The sequence below is a fragment of the Papio anubis genome, chromosome 9 (genome assembly GCF_008728515.1).
Source record: "Papio anubis isolate 15944 chromosome 9, Panubis1.0, whole genome shotgun sequence".
In the NCBI taxonomy this organism is placed as follows: Eukaryota; Metazoa; Chordata; class Mammalia; order Primates; family Cercopithecidae; genus Papio; species Papio anubis.
Window position 1 is genome coordinate 44,578,956 of NC_044984.1, and position 25,195 is coordinate 44,604,150.

Sequence of the window (25,195 nt, forward strand, 5' to 3'; positions counted from 1 at the left end):
TTCCAGAAAGTGGTTTCCTAAATTCTGGCTTTCCTCCTGTTCTCCTGGAATCTTGCTATTTCCTTCTCGCATACTCTAGAGAAGTGCTTTCAAAGGTGCTCTGAAGCTTACGCTTCACTGGTTTCACAGTAAATCGCCCCCTGTGAGGGCGCTTTTTTTTAATGTGTTCTCTGAATCGCTTTCCCAGTTTAACACTGCATGACAAGACTATAAAGCCAGAATCCCGAAACTGCGGCGCTACCCCTTCACAAGTCGTGGGGCTGTCCGGGGGGTAGCCTGCCCATTTTCACTTTCTCCACTAGAGGAAGCAGCGCACCGTGACCCTGGCTTACTACGGTAAGAAGGCGGAGACTTTTTGCTTCGACGGCGGTTGGTGGCCAGAGTCTTGATCGACAAGCTCAGGCCTCTGCACTAAGCAGCCGTTGTTTTTGCAGGTACAGCCAATGGAAAGGCAGAAGTGCGGTCAACGGCCAATGAGGACTGGTTTTAAGCGGACCACAGGGCGGGGCTTCCCTCGAGAGGCGGACGCCGGATAAAGGATCGGGAGCGGACGTGGGCGAGTCAGAGCACATCCGGTGTTAGAAGCGCCTGTAGGCCTTGGAGAGGCTGGTTAGGAAGGTACGTCTGGCGTTAGTACTGGGCGAACTGGGAGTGAGAAATGGAAAGGGAGTTAGCAGTTACTGTCTGAGCAAGAGTGGGAGTAGCTTCCGTCTGCGGACAGGTGGCACCTGAAGGAACGAGGCCCTGCTCGGAGACCAGACTCGGGAAAACTGGGCGGAGAGGGAAGCTAGGGAACTAGTGCTGCGCATGCGCAACAGTGCTGAAGCGGGGGGGTTGGGGCGGAGGCGAGTCTGCGGGGTTTTGGGGGGGCGTCGAGGCCCCTATTCTGCCCCAGAGCGCTGGCGAAGGACCATTCTCAGCCCGCCTTTTCCTTTCTCCCGCTCCTCCTCCTCCACTAAGTGTAGACGCAGGGCCCCTTGGCCCAGCTTCGATCGCTCGAATTCAGAGCACGTCCTTCCGAGGTGAAGGAACGCGAAACCCCACCCAACCGATTGCTGTTTGGCTGCTGGCGGGTCCTCGGGCCGGGCTGACCCTGGGTGAGCGGCCTGGAGCCGAGTCTCGAGGTGGGGCCTGGCGGGCAGGTGATGTCACACTCTCTGTGACACGCGAGGCTCCTTAGTTACTTCTTAGCCAATGGCAGAGGCGGGAGGCGAGAGGAGGCTGGGGCTGGGGCTGCCTTCCCAGGCCCACGAAGAGGCCCCGCTCTGTTCGGATTGGTTACCTTTGGGCAGGTGAGGTGGCTTTGGTTTGTTTGGTCTTGAGCTTTTGTGGGCGTCTAAGTCTGCTCAGGAAGGGCGTCGTTGGGCAGTTTTTATCTTGGGCCTATTTGCTGGATCTGTGGTAACAGATAGGCTTTGGTATCTTTGTATATTTACTAAGTGTAGAATTACTATCCCGTGCCAGCCTGGGCTGCTTGGGGTCATCAGCCTTTCGTTGACCACCCCCACAACAAAAATCACTATGAACTTGAGACTGTGTTCCAGCAATTTGTGAATGTGTAACCCAGTAGAAGGGCTGACTGTGCTTGAAACAGACAAGGATTTTAAGGTCAAAGGTAAATAAATGGTAAATGGACTTTTCTAGTTACTTACTGATATTTACGGTTTTTCTTTTGTATGTGTGGTTTAAGAATTTAATTCTGGAACGATATCGGAATTGCACAAACACATTTCTTATGGCCTGTGTATACACTTTTTTCCCCTGTAATTATTGTATTTACACTCTTTGGTGTTTTCTTATTCCTTTTTGTTGTCTAATATTTTTTGTTCTGGCCTAAATATGTTGACGTTTAGATTGTCTGCCACTTTCCTCCAGTAGGGACAGAATAGTTGAACCCTTGGGAAATACAATCTGTACTTTGGATCCAGAGTTTCCTTCTTCCGTTATTCATCTGGTTGTGGAAACATGGCTTAGTACCTTCCTTCTTTTTTTTTTTTTTTTTTGAGGCGGAGCCTCACTGTTGCCCAGGCTAGAGAGCAGTGGCACAATCATGGCTCACTTGAACCTTGACCTCCCCTGCCTTAGGTGATCCTCCCACCCCAGCCTCCTGAGTAGCTAGGACCACAGGTGGACGTCACCAACTCCAGCTAATTTTTGTATTTTTTGTGGAGTTGGGGTTACACCATATTGCCCAGGATGACCAACTCCTGTACTCAAGCGATTTATTTATTGTTATTACTACTATTATGGTTTTTTGAGACATCTTACTTCCTTACCCAAGCTGGAGTGCAGTGGTGCAATCTCAGCTCACTGCAGCCTCCGCCTCCCGGATTTTTGCAATTCTCATGCCTCAGCCTCCTAAGTAGCTGAGATTACAGGCTTACCACCACGCCCAGCTAATTTTTGTATTTTTAGTGGAGACGGGCTTTTGCCATGTTGTCCAGCCTGGTCTCAAACTCCTGACCTCAAGTGATTCGCCCGCCTCGACCTCCCAAAATGCTAGCATTACAAGTGTAATCCTTTCCTAAAGAATAAGAGTCGTCTCTCCTAAAGAATAAGAAAAGGTAAAATTAATCCAGATACTTAGCATTTTCAAGTTATTTCCCTGATTAAAGATATACTTCATGCTCTTTATACAAACGCTGAAAATACAGGAAAAATGTCATAGGAATCAATGTATGTTTTGGGAGTTTTTTGTTTTAAAGATTTGTCTTCACCTATGGCTGAAACTTACTTTTGAAAGCTTATATAAATGAAAACTTATTTTCTACTGTAGGATGGAATAGTAAAAAGAGCACTAGACTATAGTGGTCAGAAGACCCCAAATCTGGTTCTGACTCTGCTATTTAACTTTCTGATGTTGGTCAAATCAATACTAATGTTTGTTTTAGTAGTTTACGTTGATTTCACATAGATTTTCTTATTGGCATTCAGTAGAGCAGGTACTAATCATCATTATCTTACAGATGAGGAAGCTGAGATAACCTTAGGTAAAATGATTTTTCCTAGGTTATGTGGTAGAAAGTGGCAGCACTTGTGACACCAAATCCTGTCCTCTTGCCACTATTGCATTGCCTTTTTGAACTTAAAAAAGATGTATATTTAAAGTGGGCCTAATCTTGCCCTTTCTTCGTTGGTTGATGTGTGAAGATTAAAAGGCATATGTATATAAGAGCACCTTAAAAGTTTTAAATTTTATATAAATGTAGTCAGGAGTATTAGTATAGAAGGTACTACTGCTGGCCTGACGAGTTTCATTTTATTTCGTGAACTACCCAAGGGTATTAATTTCCTTTAGGGAAACCATTGAATATTCTGATGCTCTAACTTCTAATGTTTTTTCCTTTACTACTTTGACCTGGTTGTAGAATCTGGTAGAAGTGTCTTCTGCCACTCTGTTTTGTTCCCCCAGAGTTTTTAACCAAACTGCATGCAGCCCTTCGTAGTTTTTATACACATTTTGTTTTCCAAAGATGGTGTTCGAGACCAAGGAGAAGCCTGTCTCCTTGACTTTAAGGTTACTTGAGTGACCCCTTGAGGTAGGTTCCACTCTGAGCCAGCTGGGGAATGTTGACTTAAGGTTACAGCACTCTTGATCTGAGAATAGGTTCTAAATTTGCTCTAGAGACTCTGTAGTGCTTATATCTTGGGGATAGCTGAGCTGAACCAGATGCAGACTCTGCCCTCAGGGTGAGAAGTTTCTGCACAATTAACTGGAATCCAAAACACTTGAAAAAGGAGCTTCAAGAGTGAGGGTGAAGTGGGTGTGCTGTTTGTCCTAATCTGTGTGCTCCCATTTGGGCTACATATGGTGTTATTGGGGAGGGATTACTGGTTTATACTGGAAGAAGATTATTTAGGATTTTGGGGCCTTCTTAGGATTCAGTATCTGTCAAACAGTTGTTAATAGAGAAGGAGATGCAGTAGTGTCAAAGTTTGGTACAAAAAATAATTTATTGAAGGCAGTAGACATTTCATCTCCAGTTACCGGTTTGGTTTTGAGGCAGCGCCCTAGAGAGATGGATTCAGTATTAGCTAATCCAGGGATTTGGGTCCAAGTTAAGGGAGAGGCTGGGACATCTAAGGTGTCCACCTGGGAAAATCAAAGCTCAGCCCTAGTTGAATGAAACACAATTCCTTGGATTGTTCCAAAACTGAACTGACCTACCTCCTGGGAGTGGCAGGGAAAGCACCAAGCTATTAAGCATTTACTTCATCAAATCCTTTACCATATCAGATTATCACTTAGTGGCTATTAGGCTGTCTCAAAATGCCCATGGCCCTGTGGGAGAAGAGCGATAGTATAAATGTGCTAGAGGAAAGGTATGCCATTTAAACAAAAGTACAGACAGACCCCAATTTATGATGATTTGACTTAAAGATTTTTTACTTTATAGTGATACGAAAGTTCTACTTGTTTGTTAGAAACTGTACTTCAGGCCGGGCACAGTGGCTCATGCCTGTAATCACAGTACTTTGGGAGGCCGAGGTGGGCAGATCAGTTGAGGTCAGGAGTTCAAGACCAGCCTGGCCAACATGGCAAAACCCTGTCTCTACTTAAAATACAAAAATTAGCTGGGCGTGGTGGCACACGCCTGTAATCCCAGCTACTTGGGAGGCTAAGGCATGATAATCGCTTGAATCCGGGAGGCGGAGGTTGCAGTGAGCTGAGATCATACCACTGCACTCCAGCCTGGGCGACCGAGCGAGACTGTCTCAAAAAAATTAAAAAAAAAAAAAAGAAACTATCCTTCAAATTTTGAATTTCCTTCTTTTCCCAGACTAGGGATATCTGGTATGATGCTTTTACATGAGATATTCAACACTTTATTATAAAGTAGGCTTTGTGTTAGATAGTTTTGCCCAACTTCAGACTAATGTAAGCGTTCTGGGCACATTTAAGGTAAGGTAGGCTAGGCTTAAGCTATAATGTTTGGTAGGTTATGTGTAGTAAATGCATAAATTACGATATTTTCATTTTACAATGGGATTATTGGGATGTAACTTCATTGTAAATCGAGCATCTGTACTTTTAACTAGTAATGAGATTTTTCAAGTGCCTTTACATTTCAGTTTATAATTTTCTTTTTTCTTTTTTTTTTTTTTTTGAGATGGAGTCTCACTCTGTCACCCAGGCTGGAGTGCAATAGTGCCATCTTGGTTCACTGCAACCTCCGCCTCCCAGGTTCAAGCCGTTCTCCTGCCTCAGCCTCCCAAGTAGCTGGGATTACAGGCGCCCCCCACCACGCCCGGCTTATTTTTGTATTTTTAGTAGAGATGGGGTTTCACTATGTTGGCTAGGCTGGCCTCGAACTCCTGACCTTGTGATCCTCCCACCTTGGCCTCCCAAAGTGCTGGGATTACAGGTGTGAGGCACCGTGCCCAGCCTATAATTTTCTTACCACCATCCGCCTCCGAAGTTATTACTATTATTATTATTTTTTTTTTTTTTTTTTTTGAGACAGGGTCTCACTCCCTCACCCAGGCTGGAGTGCAGTGGCACAGTCTTGGCTCACTGCAACCTCCACCTCCTGAGTTCACTCAATTCTCTGGTCTCAGCCTCCTGAGTAGCTGGAATTATACAGGCATGTGCCACCACACCCAACTAATTTTTGTATTTTTAGTAGAGATGGGCTTTCGCTGTGTTGGCTAGGCTGGTCTTGAACTCCTGACCTCATGCAATTTGCCTGCCTCCACCTCCCAAAGTGCTGGAATTATAGGTGTGAACTACCACACCTGGCCCCTCCAAATTAATTTTACTTAATATTGGGGTAAATATTAAGCCTTCAGGATACAGCTACCTGTGAGTTAATGGTTGAGTAATTTTTTAAAAAGTTAATTTACATGACATGTAAATTAGCCTGGGATAAATGTATTCTAAAACTAGACTTTTTTTTTCTTTCCTTTTTTTTTTTTTTTTTTTTTTTTGAAACAGAGTCTTAATCTGTCACCCAGGCTGGAATATAGTGGCGCGATCCCGGCTCACTGCAACCACATCCTCCTGGGTTCGAGCGATTCTCCTGCTCCAGCCTCCCGAGTAGCTGGGACTACAGGCATGCATCACTACACTTGGCTGTTTATTGTGTTTTTAGTAGAGACAGGGTTTCACCATGTTGGCCAGGCTGCTCTTGAACTCCTTACCTCAAGTGATTCGCCTGCCTCAGTCTCCCAAAATGCTGGGATTACAGGCTAAAACTAGACTTTTAAAAGAGAGAATAATCTACTGAAGACATTGTAGTAATGAGTACACCAGTAATAACAACGTTAGTACACCAGTAATAACAATGGCTACCACGTATTGAACTCATCCTGTGTACAAAGAGCTATTTTAAGAAATTTATTTGTATTATCTCACCTAATCTTCAACCTTATGAAGTAAGGAATGTTATGTATTAGTGTTTTACAAATGGTAGGCGAAACTGAAGTATAGTGAGGTTATGTGCCAGAAGCTTGCTGCGTGTCCCACTGCTAAGGAAATAACTAGGATTCATAAGTAGCAGACACTCTCAACCACTATGCAGGGGACATGGTTATACAGTGTATGAACATTACTCAGTAGTAAAAACTAATGAATGGAAAACTTTCTTGGCCAAAAACACAGAAGAAGAAAAGGAAGAGGAGGAAGAACTACTGAAAAATTACTAACAGTTCTTCCCCCTCCTTTTGTTTTTTTGAGACTGAGGCTGGCTGTCTGCCAAACTCTGCCTCCTGGGTTGAAACGATTTTCCTTTCCCAGCCTCCTGAGTAGCTGGGATTACAGGTGTCCACCACCATGCCGGGCTAATTTTTATATTTTCTTAGTAGAGACTGGGTTTTATTTGACCAGGCTGGTCTCGAACTCCTGACCTCAGGTGATCCACCCATTTAGGCGTCCCAAAGTGCTGGGATTACAGGCACGAGCCGCCGTGCCCAGCCCTTTCCCCTCTTTTAAACCATGTGAGATTTTTCTTCCAAGTATCAGTTTGGTCCTTTCTAGATATGTGGGAACAAGGTTCAGGATGGTTGAATTAATACAACAGGAAACAAGAACCATGTAATTGACAAACTATTTTTTTTTTTTTTTAATTTTATAAAACAGTTTTGCTGTGTTGCCCAGGCTGGGGTGCAGTGACATTTTTGCTCTGTTACCAGGCTGGAGTGAAGTGACGTGATGATGGCTCGCTGCAGCCTAAAATTCCTGGGCTCAAGTAATTCTCCTTCCTCAGTCTCCCAAGTAGTTAGGACAATAGGCGCACACCACCACACCAAGCTAATTTTTTAATTTTTTGCAGAGATGAGGTCTTGCTGTGTTGTCCAGGCTGGTCTGGAACTCCTGGGCTCAAGCGACCCTCCCACCTTGGCTTCCCAAAGTGCTGGGCTCACAGGTGGGAGACACTGCCTGGCCTAATTTTTTTTTTTTTTTTTGGGAAGTGAACATAACCTTGAGATTTTATTGCCTTCATAATAAAACATAAACATATTTAATTAAATGTATGAACAGTGTTTCTTTGACTTGCTGTTTTAATGTTGCCGTACACACTGAGGCTATGTCTGTCCTGCCTCCAGCATGCGTAGAATGCATACTAAACTGAATCCATGATAGTTTTGTTTTGCATAGCTTTTGGCTACTTCAGCATGTTTCATATTGACTGTAGTTCCTAGGTGTGTGGGAATAGGATTGAAGAGAATGGGTGTGTGTGTGTGTGTGTGTGTGTGTGTGTGTGTGTGTTTTCTTTTAGAGACGTAGTCTCGCACTGTCTCCTGTGCTGGAATGCAATGGCGTGATCTCAGTTCATTGCAACCTCCGCTTCCCTGGCTCAAGCGATTCTCCTGCCTCAGCCTCCCGAGTAACTGGGACTACAGGTGCGTGCCACCACACCCAGCTAATTTTTGTGGGGTTTTTTTTGTTTTTTTTTTTTTTTTTTGAGAAGGAGTCTCACTCTGTCGCCCAGACTAGAGTGCAGTGACTTGATCTCAGCTCACTGCAAGCTCCGCCTCCCAAGTTCACGCCATTCTCCTGGGAGGCTGGCTCAGCCTCCCGAGTAGCTGGGACTACAGGCGCCTGCCACCACGCCCGGCTAATTTTTTGTTTTTTGTTTTTTGTTTTTTGTTTTTTTAAGTAGAGATGGGGTTTCACCGTGTTAGCCAGGATGATCTCGATCTCCTGACCTTGTGATCTGCCCGTCTCGGCCTCCCAAAGTGCTGGGATTACAGGCTTGAGCCACCGTGCCCCGCCTAATTTTTGTATTTTTAATAGAGACGGGGTTTCACCATGTTGGCCAGGCTGATCTCGAACTCCTGACCTCGTGATCTGCTCACCTTGGCCTCCCAAAGTGCTGGGAGGAGCACAGGCGTGAGCTACCGCACCAGCCTGGTTTTTTGTTTGTTTGTTTGTTTGTTTTTTAAATTTAAGGCTGGACCCTTGATAATAGTCTTTCATTTTAGGACAAGGGTAAGGGAGATACCTAGAACAAAACAACAAGGCATTTAACATGACCTAGGTGTCCACTGCTAAGAATACCTGTCTCCTACCAGCCCCTGCTGTCCCTCCTTTCCCAAGGAGAAGCAGACCACAGGAGTATCTAACTCAAAATAATTATGTTTACTTGAGTTTTTTCTTGGGAGAGCTGTGTATTAAACTCTTAGCTTTTTGTTTTTGCATGGCTCTGGCAGAGGAGGCTGATCATGGATACCACAGAATGACGACACTTCAGCAAAACTTTAGCAGTATGTACATGACATGTTGACAGCTTCAGGTTTTCCTCTCCTGGGATGAAGGCATAACAGGAGGCTCTGAATACAATGAGAGGAATTTGGTTATGATTAACACCTGAACATTTACTTCTCATTACAAGTGCAGTATAGGCAAAATTTCCACAACTCCAGGAGGCACTACCCACACTGTATTCTATGTAAATAACCCCTCTTTATTTTAGGGTTGAATTAGTAAGTAATAGGCTTAGAGGTGTGAAAGGACTGCTGTATTGAATTTTTTAGCAGCTTGTAATTTACTTTTTTTCTTTATTGTGGTAAAATATACATAACATTTTAGTGTGTTTTTTTAAAAACAAAGATTTTCATTTATCTTTGGGTTCATCTGGGAAGTTAGTGAGTTACTTGGTTAATGGTGTTGAATGTAGTACTTCAAACCCTGTTAAGAGATGATTGCTCCTAGGATGGAAAATACTTGATATGAGAGCTGCTATTTTTGAGTTAAGTGCAACTTAATCTCGTTTGGCTGAGTTTGCATATCGGCCATTGAAATGTAGGTATCTTTTCTGAGCTTCACTAGTTGAAGCTAAGATTGAAACTTGGTAAGTTTATTTTATCTGGCAAAACTTGTCAGAACAGTTTGATCTCATTATTTATCTGTATATTCTTGTCTGTTTGGAACAGATCTGGAGCAAACTATCACATTTCTTTGATTCTAAGACCTATGTATTCCCTCTCATGTTTTAATGTTTTTGAAATTGTCATCAGTACATTGTATCATAAGCCCTGTCCTCAAGACAGGGCTGCATCTGGAAAATCCCCATTGTAATTTGAAAATACCCTAAGTTGAAAATGTTGAAAATATTGTAAGTCGAAAATGTAAGTCCTTTTCTTTTTGTAAGTCATTTTTGTTTGTTTTTTGAAATGGAGTCTCGCTTTGTTGCCCAGGCTGGAGTACAGTAGTGTGATCTCGGCTTACTGCAACCTCCGCCTCTCGGATTCAAGCGATTTTCCTGCCTCAGCCTCCCAAGTAGCTGGGACTACAGGGGCATGCCACCATGCCCAGCTAATATTTGTATTTTTAATAGAGATAGGGTTTTGCTGTGTTGGCCAGACTGGTCTCAAACTCCTGATGTCAAAGTGATCTACCTGTCAGCCTCCCAAAGTACTGGAATTACAGGTGTGAGCCACCGTGCCCAACCTGTAAGTCATTTTTGAGTTAATGAACTTTTAATTTACAATGGGTGTATCCAGATGTAACCCATCGCAAATCAAGGAGTGTACTGAATGAGTATCAATTTCTCCCAGTGATAGGTCAACCCTGGTAAGTCAGGGACCATCTGTGCTTTACCAGGTTTCTTTTTTTCTCCATAAAGCTATTAAAATTGCTGTGCACTTTTGCATCTACAATATTTGGTAGTTACATATTTTGCTTAAATTTTGAAATAGTGATATTGAAAAACAGAAGCTTTGGTTATTTTTTAATGATTTCAAACCACAAGCTTCTATTAAAGTGAAATTGCTATTTCATATCCGCGCCCCCGCCCCAACCAACACAGCCTTTGATGGTTTTGGATTTTCCATCAACAGTTGTTAAGAGAGAACCAGAAAGAGGCAGTCAGTACCCCCTGGGAAATGTCAGAGAGGTATCTGAGAAAGGGGAGTTTCTGCCATTCTCCCCTCGAACAGATTCCACTGAGCAGTGTCTGGTTGCCTGAGTGTTGCCACTTTCTTAGAATCCCCTGGGTGTTTGAGGATCCACCCCCTCCACCCCCCACCCTTCTTTAATTCTTGTAATTGGAAGCAAGAGGTTCTTTAGCGTTGCTGTTGTGAATACTGAGAAACTTGGCTCTGAAGGTTGCTTCAGTATTGTTGTAAGTGCCGTCTAGGGATGTCATTAGGGGTGTTAATGGGAAACCTTAAACAAAGATACTTTCCAGGTGATGAATTCTGCCATGCTGTAAGTGTGCTCTCTAGAGGACATATTCATATTCATCTTGGTTTTGGAAGGCTGTGGGTGGCCTTGTAACAACCTGCAATAATTGCACCATCTAGATCAAGAGGGCCCAGATCCCTGTAACTCAGAGGAGAGAGCAACAACCTTAGTAGGTTCTGCAGCTTCTCACTGTATCTGTCCTTAAGAACTGAACTAACAAAAGTTCTGAGGTGAGTAGTGATGTTGATGAGAGAAGGAAAGGAGAAATCAGAGAAGGCAAGCCAGCCATTGGGAATATTTCATTTGTGGGAGAGAGCCTCAGGAAGCAAATGATGTTTATATCTTTCCACTGGCCCAGGATTCCTTAGGAAATTTGTTTGGGGACTGTAACTTTTATTACCTGGATGAATTGTTCTGAGTGTTGCTCTAGGTGCTCATTAGAGTGCTTCATTCAGTAGGTGGCCTTTCACACAACTTATCTTTTGTGTTTGAATCCCTTCCTCCCTGCCCCTCCTTTTCTGGTAGATTTAAAGTGGATGGGCATTAAGGCCCTGATAAGACTTTGGAGGATTTAGATTTAGAAAAGATGAAAGATCTTGACTCAATCTTTAGCACTGTAGATTGTACATGTTTACTTAGGATTGCATGTGAAATGGGGGAGGGAGCAAAACTTAAGAACTTGACTTTATGGTATTGATATGATCTAACCTGGATATAATTCAGTTTAAAAATGCTGTTTTTGACATTGAGACACTTGGCAAAAATCTGAATAAGGTCTGTAGATTAGAAATAGTATTGCATCGGTATTAATATCCTGATTTTGATCATTGCTTTCAGGATATACACACTGAAGTATTTAGGAGCACCGTGTCTTCGTGGTTAGGGAAAAATATTTTTACATCTCTCTATATATTGCTATATAGAGAGGGGATGAAGCAAATATGGTGAAATATTAGCATTTAGGAAATCTGGGTGAAGGTTGTACAGGAATTCTTGGTACTGTTCCAGCCTTTCTGTAGGAAAGGTTCTGAAACTGTCAAAAAATACCCCCCAAAAATTATCCTTTCTGCGTAAATTCCTTTTTTATGGAGGTAGAAACCTTTCTTTTTATTAAAATTGTGAATCCTTTTCAGTTCAGTTCTTAAATGTATTAGGTGAGAAATTTTGATATGCATATATTTAAAATGGAAGTCTTAGTGCCAGACCCAGCTTTATATAGTCTTGTTTTGTTTTGTTTTGTTTTTGAGGCGGAGTCTTGCCCTGTTACCCTGGAGTGCAGTGGCGCATCTTGGCTCACTGCAATCTCCACCTCCCTGGTTCAAGCAATTCTTCTGTCTTAGCCTCCCGAGTAGCTGGGATTGCAGGTATGCACCAACATACCCGGCTAATTTTTTGTATTTTCAGTAGAGACAGGGTTTCATCATGTTGGTCAGGCAAGTCTCGAACTCCTGACCTCAGGTGATCCGCCCACCTCAGCCTCTCAGAAGTGCTGGGATTACAGGCGGGAGCCACCATGCCCGACCCAGGGAATTCTTTAGCATCTTGAAACAATGACAAAATTGCTTTATGTGCCAATGTCTAGGTGCTTTTAACTAGATTGTTAATTGAGAATCTGTCTTACAAACTTTCTGCCTTTTAAAGGGGCAAATTGCCTTCTGAAAGAATAGAAATCAAATGGTAGTAACAAAATAGTTCGGGGGAGAAGAGGATGCATTCAATTCCTCTGTCCTCTTTAAAATGGTTGGCTATGATTGCAAATAACATTGTAGGACACATAAAAATAAAAATGGTTGTGTTAGGGCTGTAGAATTTTAGGCGAGTTTTCATCTTTCTGAACTTATATGTTGCCTTTTTTTTTTTTTAAATAAGCTGTTCGTGTGACTCCGTGTGACTCAATAACTCTAACCTTTCTTTATTCTACAGAGTGGAGACTGTTGCACAGACTCTGGAACCATGAACATATTTGATCGAAAGATCAACTTTGATGCGCTTTTAAAATTTTCTCATATGTAAGTGTTTTGACGTTAACTGGTTTTGTACAGCATTTCTTGTCATATCTCTTTTTCCCTTTTCCGCGTTTATAACTTTTGTGTGTATAAGCTAATAAATTGGCCAGAATCCAGAGGACCTGATGAAAATGTCCAGATTCTACAGGTTGCTGTGTGGTTATTGGAAAGGCATTTTTTCTAGTTTGGGTACTGATTATTCATAATCTTGGGCATTTGGTCTTCCTCAGCATTTAAGATTCTGTTAACCTATTTTCAAAATATTATTTTTTATTATAATATGCTTTCCTAAAAGTATTTCAGACTATTTGTAACAGAACTTTTACATATTCCCAGAAAGGCAAAGAGATAAGTGATTCTTCTTAGTTTAAATATGAGATTGGTCTGGGAGTGATTGCTCTTACTCACATTCTTTTCTTAGAACCCCCTCAACGCAGCAGCACCTGAAGAAGGTCTATGCAAGTTTTGCCCTTTGTATGTTTGTGGCGGCTGCAGGGTCCTATGTCCATGTGGTCACTCATTTCATTCAGGTAAGAACGATTTTCTCTCCTGGTTGCTGTGGTACAAATTACATTAGGAAGAAACCAGCTCAGCAAGGTGGTCCAGGGACCCTGTTCCTCTCTTTAATCTTTATCAGTAGTTTAGGATTTAAACTCAGCCATTAAATCAGGACATGTAAAGCCATTTTAATTTTCTGGCAACCGTGCCCCCTGTAGATACTGAGAACAGAATGCCTTAACCTTGGCACTGAATGGTGTGCTGCTGACGTACAAGACCCCCACCCACTGAGTAGACGCATGATGTGCATGCTGGGATTCTTTTGCACAGAAGCCTTTTTTATCTTTTCCACCATTCTTCCTTTGCAAAACTCTGATTGTGTGATTAACTATCAGGAGAGGCAGGATTGAGATCTTTTTAAGGAATCGACCCCTTTTATTTTCTGATAACTGTTGCCTGCATGGTTGGGTAAAAACCTTCAACAATTTGTTTTCCTGTATTGAGAGAGAATTTGGGTTTGGTCAACAGGAGTAGAAGGTACAGTTTGAGGAATAACCAGAAAGTTTGAAGACTCCTAACATAGTCTTGTCCCTTTGTAGAATATTCCTTTTAGCATAAATGTAGAGGTGGGCCTCTGTTGGCATTTGCCACTGCTGAGAACTATCTTTATGTTCAGGCATCTCCTGGCAGTGTGTGAAAAATTACTGTAGACACTCAAAAGATAGGGCTTTGATCGCTTGAGTTTTAGGCAAGGTTAGCCCTTAAATAAAGTAGTAAAATGCAATCAGTCCTTGTTATTCACAGATTCTATGTTTGTGAATTCACCTACTCATTAAAATTTGTAACCCCAAAATCAATACTCATGGCACTTTTTGCAGACAGGCACAGAGTGGTGGAAAAGTTGAGTCACCCTGCTATGCAGTGTTTTCAGCTGAGGTTGAACAAGACAGTGTTCTGCCTCCTTGTTTCAATTCTCATATTGTAAACAAATGTTCTTTTCATGATCATTTAGTGCCACTTTCTTTGTATTTTTGTGCTTTTAATTGGTGATTTTGCTGGGTTTCTTTGAGTGGAGGTCTTGGTGTGTTGTCCTGACTGGTCTCAAACTACTGGACTCAAGTGATCTCGCACCTTAGCCTCCCAAGTAGCTGGGATTACAAGCACATACCACCATGCTTGGCTTAATTTTGCTGTTCAGAATGCAAACAGCATAGTGCTGAAGTGCTGTCTAGTATTCCTGAGTGCAGAAAGACCGTAATGTGCCTTATGAAGAAAATGTGTATATTAGATAAGCTTCATTCCGCCATGAGTTGTACTGCTGTTGTGACTGTGAGTTCAATGTTAAGGGATAAAAAATAATGTCAAATGAGGTGTCCTTAAACAGAAGCACACATAAAACAAGGTATCTATTGATCATTTGATGAAAATGTTTTGACCTTAGGCTTGCAGGAACCTACCTACCTTTTATTTCCCTCAGGAACAAGGGCTTACTAATTCATTGTCCACTGTGACTTTATAACATAAACACTGTGAATAATGAGAATAAACTTCTTCCTTTAAAGGAAGGAAGGAACTTCAGTGTCTACATCCATCCTTAATGATTTCTCTTTTTTCTAATGCCTGTAGCTTGTCCCACTTGCGTTTTTAAAAAAAGAAACACTTTTTTCTTACTACAAAGCTAATATGCGTTCATTTTAGAAAATTCAGAAAACAGACTAGCAATGAGAAGGAAGTATTTTAAAAACTTCCATAATCCTATCATCCAGAAATAACTACTGTTAACATTTTAGTACTTTACAGTCTTCTGTATATGTATGTGTCTTGGTGTTTTGGTTTTGGGGGGTTTGTTTGTTTGTTTTTGTTTTTTTGAGACGGAGTTTCACTCTTGTTGCCCAGGCTGGAGTGCAATGGCACGATCTTGGCTCACTGCAACCTCCACCTCCGCGGGTTCAAGCAATTCTCCTGCCTCAACCTCCCGAGTAGCTGGGATTACAGGCATGCGCCACCACGCCCGGCTGATTTTGTATTTTTAGTAGAGACCAGATTTCTCCATGTTGGTCAGGCTGGTCTCGAACTCCTGACCTCAGGTGATTCGCCCACATTGGCCTCCTAAAGTGCTGGGATTACAGGCGTGAGCCACTATGTTTTTTTTAAGTGATCAAAAAGGGATCGTTTCTATTTCTTCTACAGATGGAATCTACTTTAAGCACTTGTCACGTTGATTCATCCTTTCTGTTTTTTGGGCAGGACTCACTCATAGTTTGACTTGGGTAGTTGTACTGTAGTTGAAGCCAGAAGAGCCTCCAGTATCCACCATGGTCCTGACTCTGTGCTTCAGGGCTTCTGGGTTCTCTCCTCAGCCTCATCCCTGAGAAAACACTACTTTTTCTCCTGCCTCCAGGTTATAAGCAAATGTTAGGAAGTTCAGACGAGTATTTGAACCCAATAAAGATGTCTTGCAAAATAAAATTTGAAACTTTCAAGTGTTTAATGACTAATTCTGACTCTGACAGGCTGGCCTGCTGTCTGCCTTGGGCTCCCTGATATTGATGATTTGGCTGATGGCAACACCTCATAGCCATGAAACTGAGCAGAAAAGACTGGGACTTCTTGCTGGATTTGCTTTCCTTACAGGTACATTAAGGGATTTGTCTAATTTTGAGGGGTGAACTATATTTTCAGTATCTCTAAGCTCTCCACTCCTTTTTTTTTTTTTTTTTTTTTTTTTTTGAGACAGTCTCCCTCTGTCACCCAGGCTAGAGAGTGCAGTAGTGTGATCTCGCCTCACTGCAACCTCTGCCTCCCGGGTTCAAGTGATTCTCCTGCCTCAGCCTCCCAAGTAACTGGGATTACAGGCATGTGCCACCACACCTGGCTAATTTTTGTGTTTTTAGTAGAGACAGGGTTTCACCATGTTGGCCAGGATGGTCTTGATCTCCTGATCTGCTTGCCTCGGCCTCCCAAAGTGCTGGGATTACAGACGTGAGCCACCACACCCAGCATGCATTTATTTATTTATTTATTTATTTATTTATTTATTTATTTATTTTGAGACTGAGTTTCACTCTTGTTGCCCAGACTGGAGTGCGGTGGCACGATCTTGGCTCACTGCAACCTCCACCTCTGGGATTCAAGCGATTCTCTTGCCTCAGCCTCCTGAGTAGCTGGGATTACAGGCATCCACCACCACACTCGGCTAATTTTTTATATTTTTAGTAGAGATGGGGTTTCACTATGTTGGCCAGGCTGATCTCGAACCTCTGACCTCACGATCCGCCCACCTCGGCCTCCCAAAGTGCTGGGATTACAGGCATGAGCCACTGCCCCGGCCCTAATTCTGTATTTTAGTAGAGACGGGGTTTCACCCTGTTAGTCAGACTGGTCTCGAACTCCTGACCTCAGTAATCCACCTGCCTCAGCCTTCCAAGGTGCTGGGATTACAGACATGAGCCACTGTGCCTGGCCTTCCTGGCCTGCTTTCTAATTTCACATAGGTTCATTTTGTTTCCCCATCTATTAGGGGAAACTCTTTGTGAGTAACCACTATGACTCTACTTTTGTGTCCAAAAATAGCCATTGTGTACCTGAATGAATGAGGTTCAAGAGCTTAGGTGGCATAACCTATTAATAGTAGACATAGAACTTTTAATAAACTAGACCTGAGAATCTGACTTAGTTGCACCCACACTGGCAATTATCTTCTGTTCTGAGTCTTACAGACAGTGCATTAAAGCTATACATTGAGATCCATTGTGCAGGACACTTTGCTGATTCTCAAAAAAAAAAAAAAGACACAGCTCCTGTAGAATTGTCATAAAGGAAGCAAGACTCAAGCTATGTAATAAAAATACTTGCAAAACAACATTTGAATTAGAACAGCTTGTTCTGAGTGATAGTCTAATATATGTAGTATTGGAGAAATTTTAGAAAGGAAGAGATTTAGGGATTAAGATTTTTGCATCAGGGCAAGCTAATTTTTGAAGGCATTAAGGGGTGGAATTATCAGAAGGGAAGAGGAAAGTAATTAGAATGAAAGAAATGTTGAAGCTGGAACAGGTTGCCCTCCCGTTGGCAGGTGTCCACCTACAAAACCAGTCTGGCCTTTGCTACAAAGGGGAGTCGGTCCTCCATGACAATAAGGTTGCTGGCCACAAGGCACTGTTTTGCTCTTTATCCTTTTTTTCTAATTCCTGATCTGGCCTATATTACCATCTCACATCACTCTAGCTCTGAAATGTTTGACATGCCTGCTTTATTTTCTTCTAATTTCTGTTCCCTCCCTGAGGTCATTCATGATTTTCAGCTAAAAGCACAATTTTGCAGCTATTTCTATTTAAAAAAAATAAGAAACAAAAACAAACACAGTCAAGTATACGTTTATTTTTTTATTTCGCCGCTCTGTCGCCCAGGCTAGAGTGCAGTGTCCGGATCTCAGCTCACTGCAAGCTCCGCCTCCCGGGTTTACACCATTCTCCTGCCTCAGCCTCCCGAGTAGCTGGTACTACAGGCGCCCGCCACCTCACCCGTCTAGTTTTTTTGCATTTTTTAGTAGAAACAGGGTTTCACTGTGTTAGCCAGGATGGTCTCGAGCTCCTGACCTCGTGATCCGCCCGTCTCGGCCTCCCAAAGTGCTGGGATTACAGGCTTGAGCCACGGCGCCCAGCCAAGTATACATTTTATTGAAAACAATTACAGAGGGGAGAGAGATTTAACTCTTTAGTCCACGTTTGTTAAGAGCATAAGTATGCCTATACTTTGGGATCAGCTTTTGGATGAGGATCCTAATGAAGAATTGATGGTAATACTGTTTTCTGGGTTTTTTGTTTTCTAGGAGTTGGCCTGGGCCCTGCCCTGGAATTTTGTATTGCTGTCAACCCCAGGTAACTCTTTTGGTCATGTTTAATGTGCTTTTATCTTTATGAATATACCTTCATATATATATATACCTTCCTAATATGTATACCCTTAATCTAATGGTCTTTTTCTCTAACAGCATCCTTCCCACCGCTTTCATGGGCACAGCAATGATCTTCACCTGCTTCACCCTCAGTGCACTCTATGCCAGGCGCCGTAGCTACCTCTTTCTGGGAGGTAAGTGTGAACTGGCAAACAGGGAATGGGGGCTCCTCTTTAGCCAGAATTCTCACTAGTACTCCTTCCTTACCCCTAACTCCTTTGCGACTATTGAATTGAGATTAAAAACCTTCATTCTGGGGAAAGTTAAGGAATGGCTTTAATGGAATTGCTTTACTTTGCTTTGGCTTTTCTCAAGACAGCTTTTTGCTGTGTCTTATAGGTATCTTGATGTCAGCCCTGAGCCTGTTGCTTTTGTCTTCCGTGGGGAATGTTTTCTTTGGATCCATTTGGCTTTTCCAGGTAAGACTTTGCCTAGAACTTGCTAGCAGCCGTTTGCCTCACACTTCTTTTCTTTTCTCTTTCTTTCTTTCCTTTTCTTTCTACTTCTTTCTGTACTACTTTGGGCAGTGCTCTCTAAGCCTTCCCATTATCCTTCATAGGATGGAGCCTTCTGCCACAAGTGAAAACAGGCTGCACAAGGTTAGGCATTGCTAAGAGAGAATGGTTTGCTCAGACACCATTTTTGTAAGGCCAGTCTGGCAGTGGCTGCTTGTTAAAATGATTGAAACTCTTCCAGTGACCAGTGCAGTGTTGTGCCTAGGGAAGTAATGTGGTCTTCCCTAGGCTGCAGTTCTCATGAATGGTAATGTTCATAGGGTTCACATTTGATGTACATTCAAGTGGCCATGAGCCAGAAAGTATGACTGTTTTTTTTTTTTTTTCACTGCAACTTCTGCTATATAGTAACTTCATCTCGTACATTTGTTAGGCAAACCTGTATGTGGGACTGGTGGTCATGTGTGGCTTTGTCCTTTTTGATACTCAACTCATTATTGAAAAGGCCGAAAATGGAGATCAAGATTATATCTGGTGAGTGTGGGAACTAGTCTTTAACAAGCATGAAGGTTGAGGTATACTGTTCCACAGCTGAACTTAGGTTGGCATTGGCTGAACATAGGTGGTCAAGCTTTGGGAGTGTATGTGGTAGGAAACCCACGGTTTTGGAACTGTGTACCGTAATCTTCCTCAATTCCTGAAAGACTTCACATTTTTTAAAAATCTGGCCTAATAGGCCCGATGTGGTGGCTCACACCTATAATCCCAGCACTTTGGGAGGCTGAGGCAGCTGGATCGCTTGAGCTCAGACGTTTGAGACCAGCCTGGGCAACATGGCAAAATCCCATCTCTACTAAAAATATTAAAAAATAAACTGGGCGTAGTGGCACATGTATATCATCCCAGCTACTCAGGATGCTGAGGCACAAGAATCATTTGAACCTAGGAGGTGGAGGTTGAAGTGAGCCAAGATTGCGCCACTGCACTCCAGCCTGGCAACAGAGCAAGACCCTGTCTCAAAAAAAAAAAAAAAAGTGTGGGGACCAGGCGCAGTGGCTCATGCCTATAATCCCAGCACTTTGGGAGACTGAGGTGGGCAGATCACAAGATCAGGAGATCAAGACCACCCTGGCTAACACAGTGAAACCCCATCTCTACTGAAAATACAAAAAATTAGCCAGGTGTGGTGGCGGGTGCCTGTAGTCCCAGCTAGTCAGGAGGCTGAGGCAGGAGAATGTTGTGAACCTGGGAGGCCAAGGTTGCAGTGAGTGGAGATCGCACCACTGCTGGACGACAGAGCGAGACTCTGTCTCAAAAAAAAAAAAAAGTGTTGGAGGGTGGCTGATATATTTATATACCCATAGTGGCTGCCTCCAGACACAAGCGAGGGAGATCTTTATCCTTTTCCTTTCTATACTTCTGTATTCTTTAAACAATGAGCAGAAGATACACTCTGTTTTTAGAGGCAGGGTCTCGCTCTGTTGCCTAGGCAGTAAGTAGTGTGGTGCTGTGAACACAGCTCGCTGCAGCCTGAATTTCCTGTGCTCAAGCAGTCCTTCTGCCTCAGCCTCTTGAGTATCTGGGACAACAGGCACATGTGACCATGCCAGGGTAATTTATTTTTTGTAGAGATGGGGTCTTACCATATTGCCCAGATTGGTCTCAAGCATTCCTCCTGCCTTGGTCTCCCAAGGTGTTGGGATTACAGGCTTGAGCCACCATACCCAGCTACTTTGTTTTTTTTTTTTTTTTTTTTTTTTAAGACAGAGTCTTGCTCTGTCACCCAGGCTGGAGTGCAGTGGCACAATCTCAGCTCACTGCAACCTCTGCCTCCTGGGTTCAAGCAATTCTCGTGCCTCAGCCTCCCTAGTAGCTGGGATTACAAGTGCTCTCCACCACGTCCAGCTAATTTTTGTAATTTTAGTAGAGATGAGGTTTTGCCATGTTGTCTCTTGAGGACATGGTCTCAAACTGTAGGCCTCAAGCAATCTGCCTTCCTCAGCCTCCCACAGTGGTGGGATTACAGGCATGGGCCACCATGCCCAGCTCACTTTTTTTTTTTTGAAACAGTTTCGCTCTTGTTGCCTAGGCTGGAGTGCAGTGTGCGATCTTGGCTCACTGCAACCGTTGCCTCCTGGGTTCAGGTGATTCTCCTGCCTCAGCCTCCTGAGTAGCTGGGATTACAGGCATGCACCACCATGCCTGGCTAATTTTGTGTTTTTGGTAGAGATGGAGTTTCTCCATGTTGGTCAGGCTGGTCTCGAACTCCGTACTCTGGTGATCCACCCACCTCGGCCTCCCAAAGTGCTGGGATTACAGGTGTGAGCCACTGCACCTGGCACTTTTTTCTTTTTTAATGTAGTGATTCTCTCAAAGTCTCATGACTAATTAGTGGTAGTTAAAGGTTCAGACTTGGACCTCTGCAGAGTCCAAAGCTCTTGAGACAAGGCTTGCTGTCACCCAGGCTACAGTAGGAGAGGCACTGTCATGGCTCACTGCAGACTCAGTCTCCCTCGGTTCAGGTGTTCCTCCCACCTCAGCCTCCTCAGTAGCTGGGATTGCAGGCGCATGCCAGCATGCCCTGCTAATTTTTGTAGAGACAGGATTTTGCTGTGTTACCCAGCTTGGTGTCGAACTCCTGGGCTCAAGCAATCCACCTCCCTCAGCCTCCCAAGATGTTGGGATTACAGGCATGAGCCACTGTGCCCGGCCCAGTCTCTTTTCTGTATGCTGTATGACTTCGATGAGTCTGAAAGGATCTCAGAAACCCAAGTTTTACTTCCTTAGTTGGGGGTAAAGTGTGGGAGAAGCTGGCTCGTGGGGGTGGGAGTGGGGTTTATATTCTGCATCTTTGTGAGCTTGTGGATAAAAGAAAGTCTGAAGTACAGATCCTAATCTGGTTCTTGCCTTTCAGGCACTGCATTGATCTCTTCTTAGATTTTGTTACTCTCTTCAGAAAACTCATGATGATCCTGGCCATGAATGAAAAGGTTTGTTAGCCCTGTCACCCAAAGATGAGAGAATAATGGCTTCTGAGCTTAGCATGTGTGTATACTTCAGATTTGAAAACTTGCTCACACACTGTGTTAGGTCCAGGGTAACTGTAAGCAGGCCACTGAGTAAGAGGTAAACTATAAGTCTTCAGTTGTTAGAGAAAAAGCAACAAGTGAAAAAAAAATTTTTTTAAACTAATTCCTGAGCTTAGCATAAAAGGGAAAAAAGCTTCAGTGGGCAGTAAACACAACCTACTATATGAATAATTTAAAGGCTATATAGTTGTGACTCAGAAAGGTATTGTGGAGGACACTGCAAATTTCAGAAGTAGACTAATATTATCCATTTGTTAGTCTTTGTTTTTTTTCCAAGGAAGCATTCTATATGGGGCTAATGAGTATCCAACATAGTCTAGTTCAGCAGTGGGGGAAACAACTGAAATGAGCTTTTCTTTACAGACCTTATGGAGCTCAGAGATAGCACAGTGGTAGTGGGAGCAGCTGACCAGATAGGGTTGCTGGCTCTGTCTGGGCTGTGCCATGGTTGGACTGAGCACTAGGCAGATGTGCTAGTTTCAGAACGAGCAACCCAATTTTTATTCCTTTATACATTGGGCTTCCACCCAAGATTGAATGAAGAATTCTGCTGGACCAAATTATTTCTGAATGTCAGTTTATGCCAAAGAGTCATGCTCACTTTGCAGAGGGGAGCACTTCTCAGGCCTAATGGATGGTTGGTGGTCTTGGCCTCTAGTTTCACTCTTTTAGGATAGAGCACCATCTGCAGTCTTCACTGTTGGGATTTGAGCTGTGGTGGCTGTGAATAGCCTAGAACGGTCAGGCAGCCCACCTAGGCACTCTTGGGGTTGGGGTGGGGACATCTGCTTAACCTTTATTTTCAGTTGGTCTGTTGGCAACTTTGGGAACCACCAGTAAGACGTGGTTAAGATTCAGTTTTTGCTGAGCCAAGGAAGCATTTCTCATTTCTTTTTAATTGTCTGGCTCACTTCTAGTCCCTAAGTACATGCTCACTCAAGAGTTTCAGCTTGAATGTCAAATGTCAAAAATTAATTGGGTGATTTTTCTCTATTTCTAGGATAAGAAGAAAGAGAAGAAATGAAGTGACCATCCAGCCTTTCCCAATTTGACTTCCTCTCCTTCCACCCCTCATTTCCTTTTTGCACACATTACAGGTGGTGTGTTCTGTGATAATGAAAAGCATCAGAAAAGCTTTTGTACTTTGTGGTTTCCTCTATTTTGAATTTTTTGATCAAAAAACTGATTAGCAGAATATAGTTTGGAGTTTGGCTTCATCTTCCTGGGGTTCTCCTCACTCCCTTTTTTGTCAACCCCATCTGTAGCCTCTTCCTCTACTTAGGCAGTCGACCCGCTGTGATGAGGAGTGGGACCAGCAGAGGGCGCTAACTTCAGAAGTCGCTTTCCCACCAGTGGACCTGAACTGTTCGGTAGCGCCACCCGGCCCTTCCTTCCTCATCGCTGTTTGGTATGCGCACAGTTCCTGTGGGACTGGGCCATGAGTTTTCCATTGGAAAGAAATTCAGTGGTCCCATTGTTAACTTAGCCTCATATCTGAACTGTCAGGCCCTACAAAGAAAATGGAGAGCCTCTTCTGGTGGATGCTTTGCTTCCTCTGAGCTGCCCATGCTGGTCTGGCAAACACACCTTTCTGCTTTGCCTTCACAAAAGTAATGTGTTCCCTTTCCCATCCCTTGCCTGATCCTCAGGGAGTCAGCCTGCTTCCATCCATGGGTGGGAAGACTTCAGCACAAAGGGAAGACTAATTCTTGTCAGGCATTTTTGAAAAGGCTGATTATGTGTATCAAGGTACAGCATCGTAGGGTTCCCCTAAACTTGCCCTGTTTTTGTTTTTTTAGTTGGTTATCCCCTTACTGAGTGGCCTCTACTAAGTGGCTGTGATTAAATGTCTGAGCAAGGATAGGGAAGGGGAATGGTTGAGCCTCTGGAGCTCATTGTAACCAATCCTGCCAGACCTGTTTGGGGCAGCAGGGAACAAACCTAGATAAGGACCTGTTTGGGGCGGTGGGAAGCAAAATCTCCTTTACCAACCAAGCAGTTCCTTGTTCACATCAACAGAATGGGGCTGTGATAACTTAGGAGGCAGCAATCCAATAGTCCTTCAGTGCATTTTAGTCTGTCCCCAACTGACCACCAGTAGGTAGTGTCAAGCCAGAGACTCAGGGCAGTAGATAAATGTTCATTTTACTGATGCACTTTAGTTTTTGGTCTGTTACCTGTTTTCCAGAAATTTGTGGCCTTTTAGGCGGGAGTTAGGTGACCAAACCAGTGACAGCCCCAATCCCTGCAGTTTTGTGGCTTCCAGTGTGGGTGGACAGTCCTGATGGGGATCTCCAGCTCCTTCACTGTGGGCTGCCACAGACAGCTGCCCACAGAAGGGCCAGTGTTGGGAGTGGTTGTGGCTCTGAGCTGCTCTACAGAGCCTCAGTGTAAGGGGATTGAGCCATTGAAAGCTCATTACCAATAGGACATAATTTTTGGCTCTCTATTCACAACCAGTGCACAGATTGATACGGTGGCCTCAGGTTCACAGTGCACCGTGTTACTGTGCTATCCCATGAAACCATTTGTTCCCAAGTTGTGTTTATTCCTGAAGTGACACGCCACCCGAAAAGGCTCACTTTGACTGAGGATGCTGTCCTCTGATGTAGCTGCTGCCTCCAGCCTCTGGCTAGAGAACTTACTAAAGGGACTTCCTTCCTGTTAAACCCCTGTTAACAGCTCTCCATAAATTTGGTGATTCTCTGCCAGGTCTAAAAATTTGAGTTACATCTCCTGAAGCCAAACTCCACCTTCTGTGCTTTTTTGCTTGGGATAATGGAGTTTTTCTTTTAGAAACAGTGCCAAGAATGACAAGATATTAAAAAACAACAAAAAAACTACTTTTAAAGAAAATGCCTAACAGATTTTTAATACAGTTATCTCTAATTACCACTTTATTTTCTAGTTCCTTGATTTTCAGCTCAGGCTGCATTCTAACTCATACTGTGAAGACAAAGGTGTTTTTGATTCAGAAATATATGAAATCTACGTAGTCTTAATTTGTAAAAAATAAAGAAAATTCCTTAACCTTTCCTGGTGTTTGTGTTAAATTCAAGGGTACAGCTGGTCATGGAACTTGTGATACTGCCAGGTTTGCTAGTGGGGGCTGGGAGTGGGACACAATTGAGTTCGTGTCATAAGTATGAATGGTGACAAAGACCCCCACTTAGACCTGCCACTCTGTAGCCCCAACATGCCACAAATGTTGAGAATTTTCTCTGTCAAATATGTAGGCCAGTTTTGTTTCCAGTCCTCTCCACCCGCTGCCACCTTTGCTGTATGTTGTTTGTGGTGGTATGTGCATTTGGTTCAGATGTGCAGCCAAGCTTTGGAATTTGAGGATGCATAATGGGAAAAAAGGCAAATGATGCCCACTAATTCTGCAAGTATTTTGTTGACCCACTGCTGCCAGGCTGTATTTTAAGTGCATTAGTTAATAAAAGTGTAAAAGTTGGCCAGTCATGGTGGCTCACACCTGTAATCACAGCACTTTGGGAGGACAAGGTGGGCAGATCTCCTGAGGTCAGGAGTTAAAGACCAGCCTGGCCAACATGATGAAA

The 25,195-nt window shown here is 43.3% G+C and overlaps 1 protein-coding gene across 2 annotated transcripts; it reads left to right on the top strand.

Annotated features, from left to right (window-relative positions):
- Positions 1-486: 486 nt before the first annotated feature.
- On the top strand, positions 487-24,667 carry TMBIM6 (transmembrane BAX inhibitor motif containing 6). 2 transcript variants are annotated; one of them, XM_003906340.5, is made up of 10 exons: positions 487-618; positions 12,551-12,636; positions 13,055-13,163; positions 15,645-15,765; positions 17,963-18,011; positions 18,125-18,222; positions 18,428-18,507; positions 18,977-19,077; positions 21,458-21,533; positions 22,633-24,667. In XM_003906340.5, the coding sequence occupies exons 2-10, from the start codon at positions 12,581-12,583 to the stop codon at positions 22,654-22,656; spliced, it is 714 nt and encodes a 237-aa protein (XP_003906389.2). In that variant the 5' UTR covers positions 487-618; positions 12,551-12,580; the 3' UTR covers positions 22,657-24,667. The 2 variants fall into 2 exon arrangements, with proteins under 2 accessions (XP_003906389.2, XP_003906390.2); XM_003906341.5 differs by lacking the exon at positions 487-618 and adding an exon at positions 626-1,292 and having other exon boundaries at positions 22,633-23,817.
- Positions 24,668-25,195: the final 528 nt, after the last annotated feature.

Coding starts and splice junctions, on each gene's coding strand:
- TMBIM6 (XM_003906340.5), top strand. CDS start 12,581: ATGAACATATTTGATCGAAAGATCAACTTTGATGCGCTTTTAAAATTT. Junction 12,637..13,054: donor CTTTTAAAATTTTCTCATAT/GTAAGTGTTTTG, acceptor TTCTTTTCTTAG/AACCCCCTCAACGCAGCAGC. Junction 21,534..22,632: donor TCCTGGCCATGAATGAAAAG/GTTTGTTAGCCC, acceptor CTCTATTTCTAG/GATAAGAAGAAAGAGAAGAA.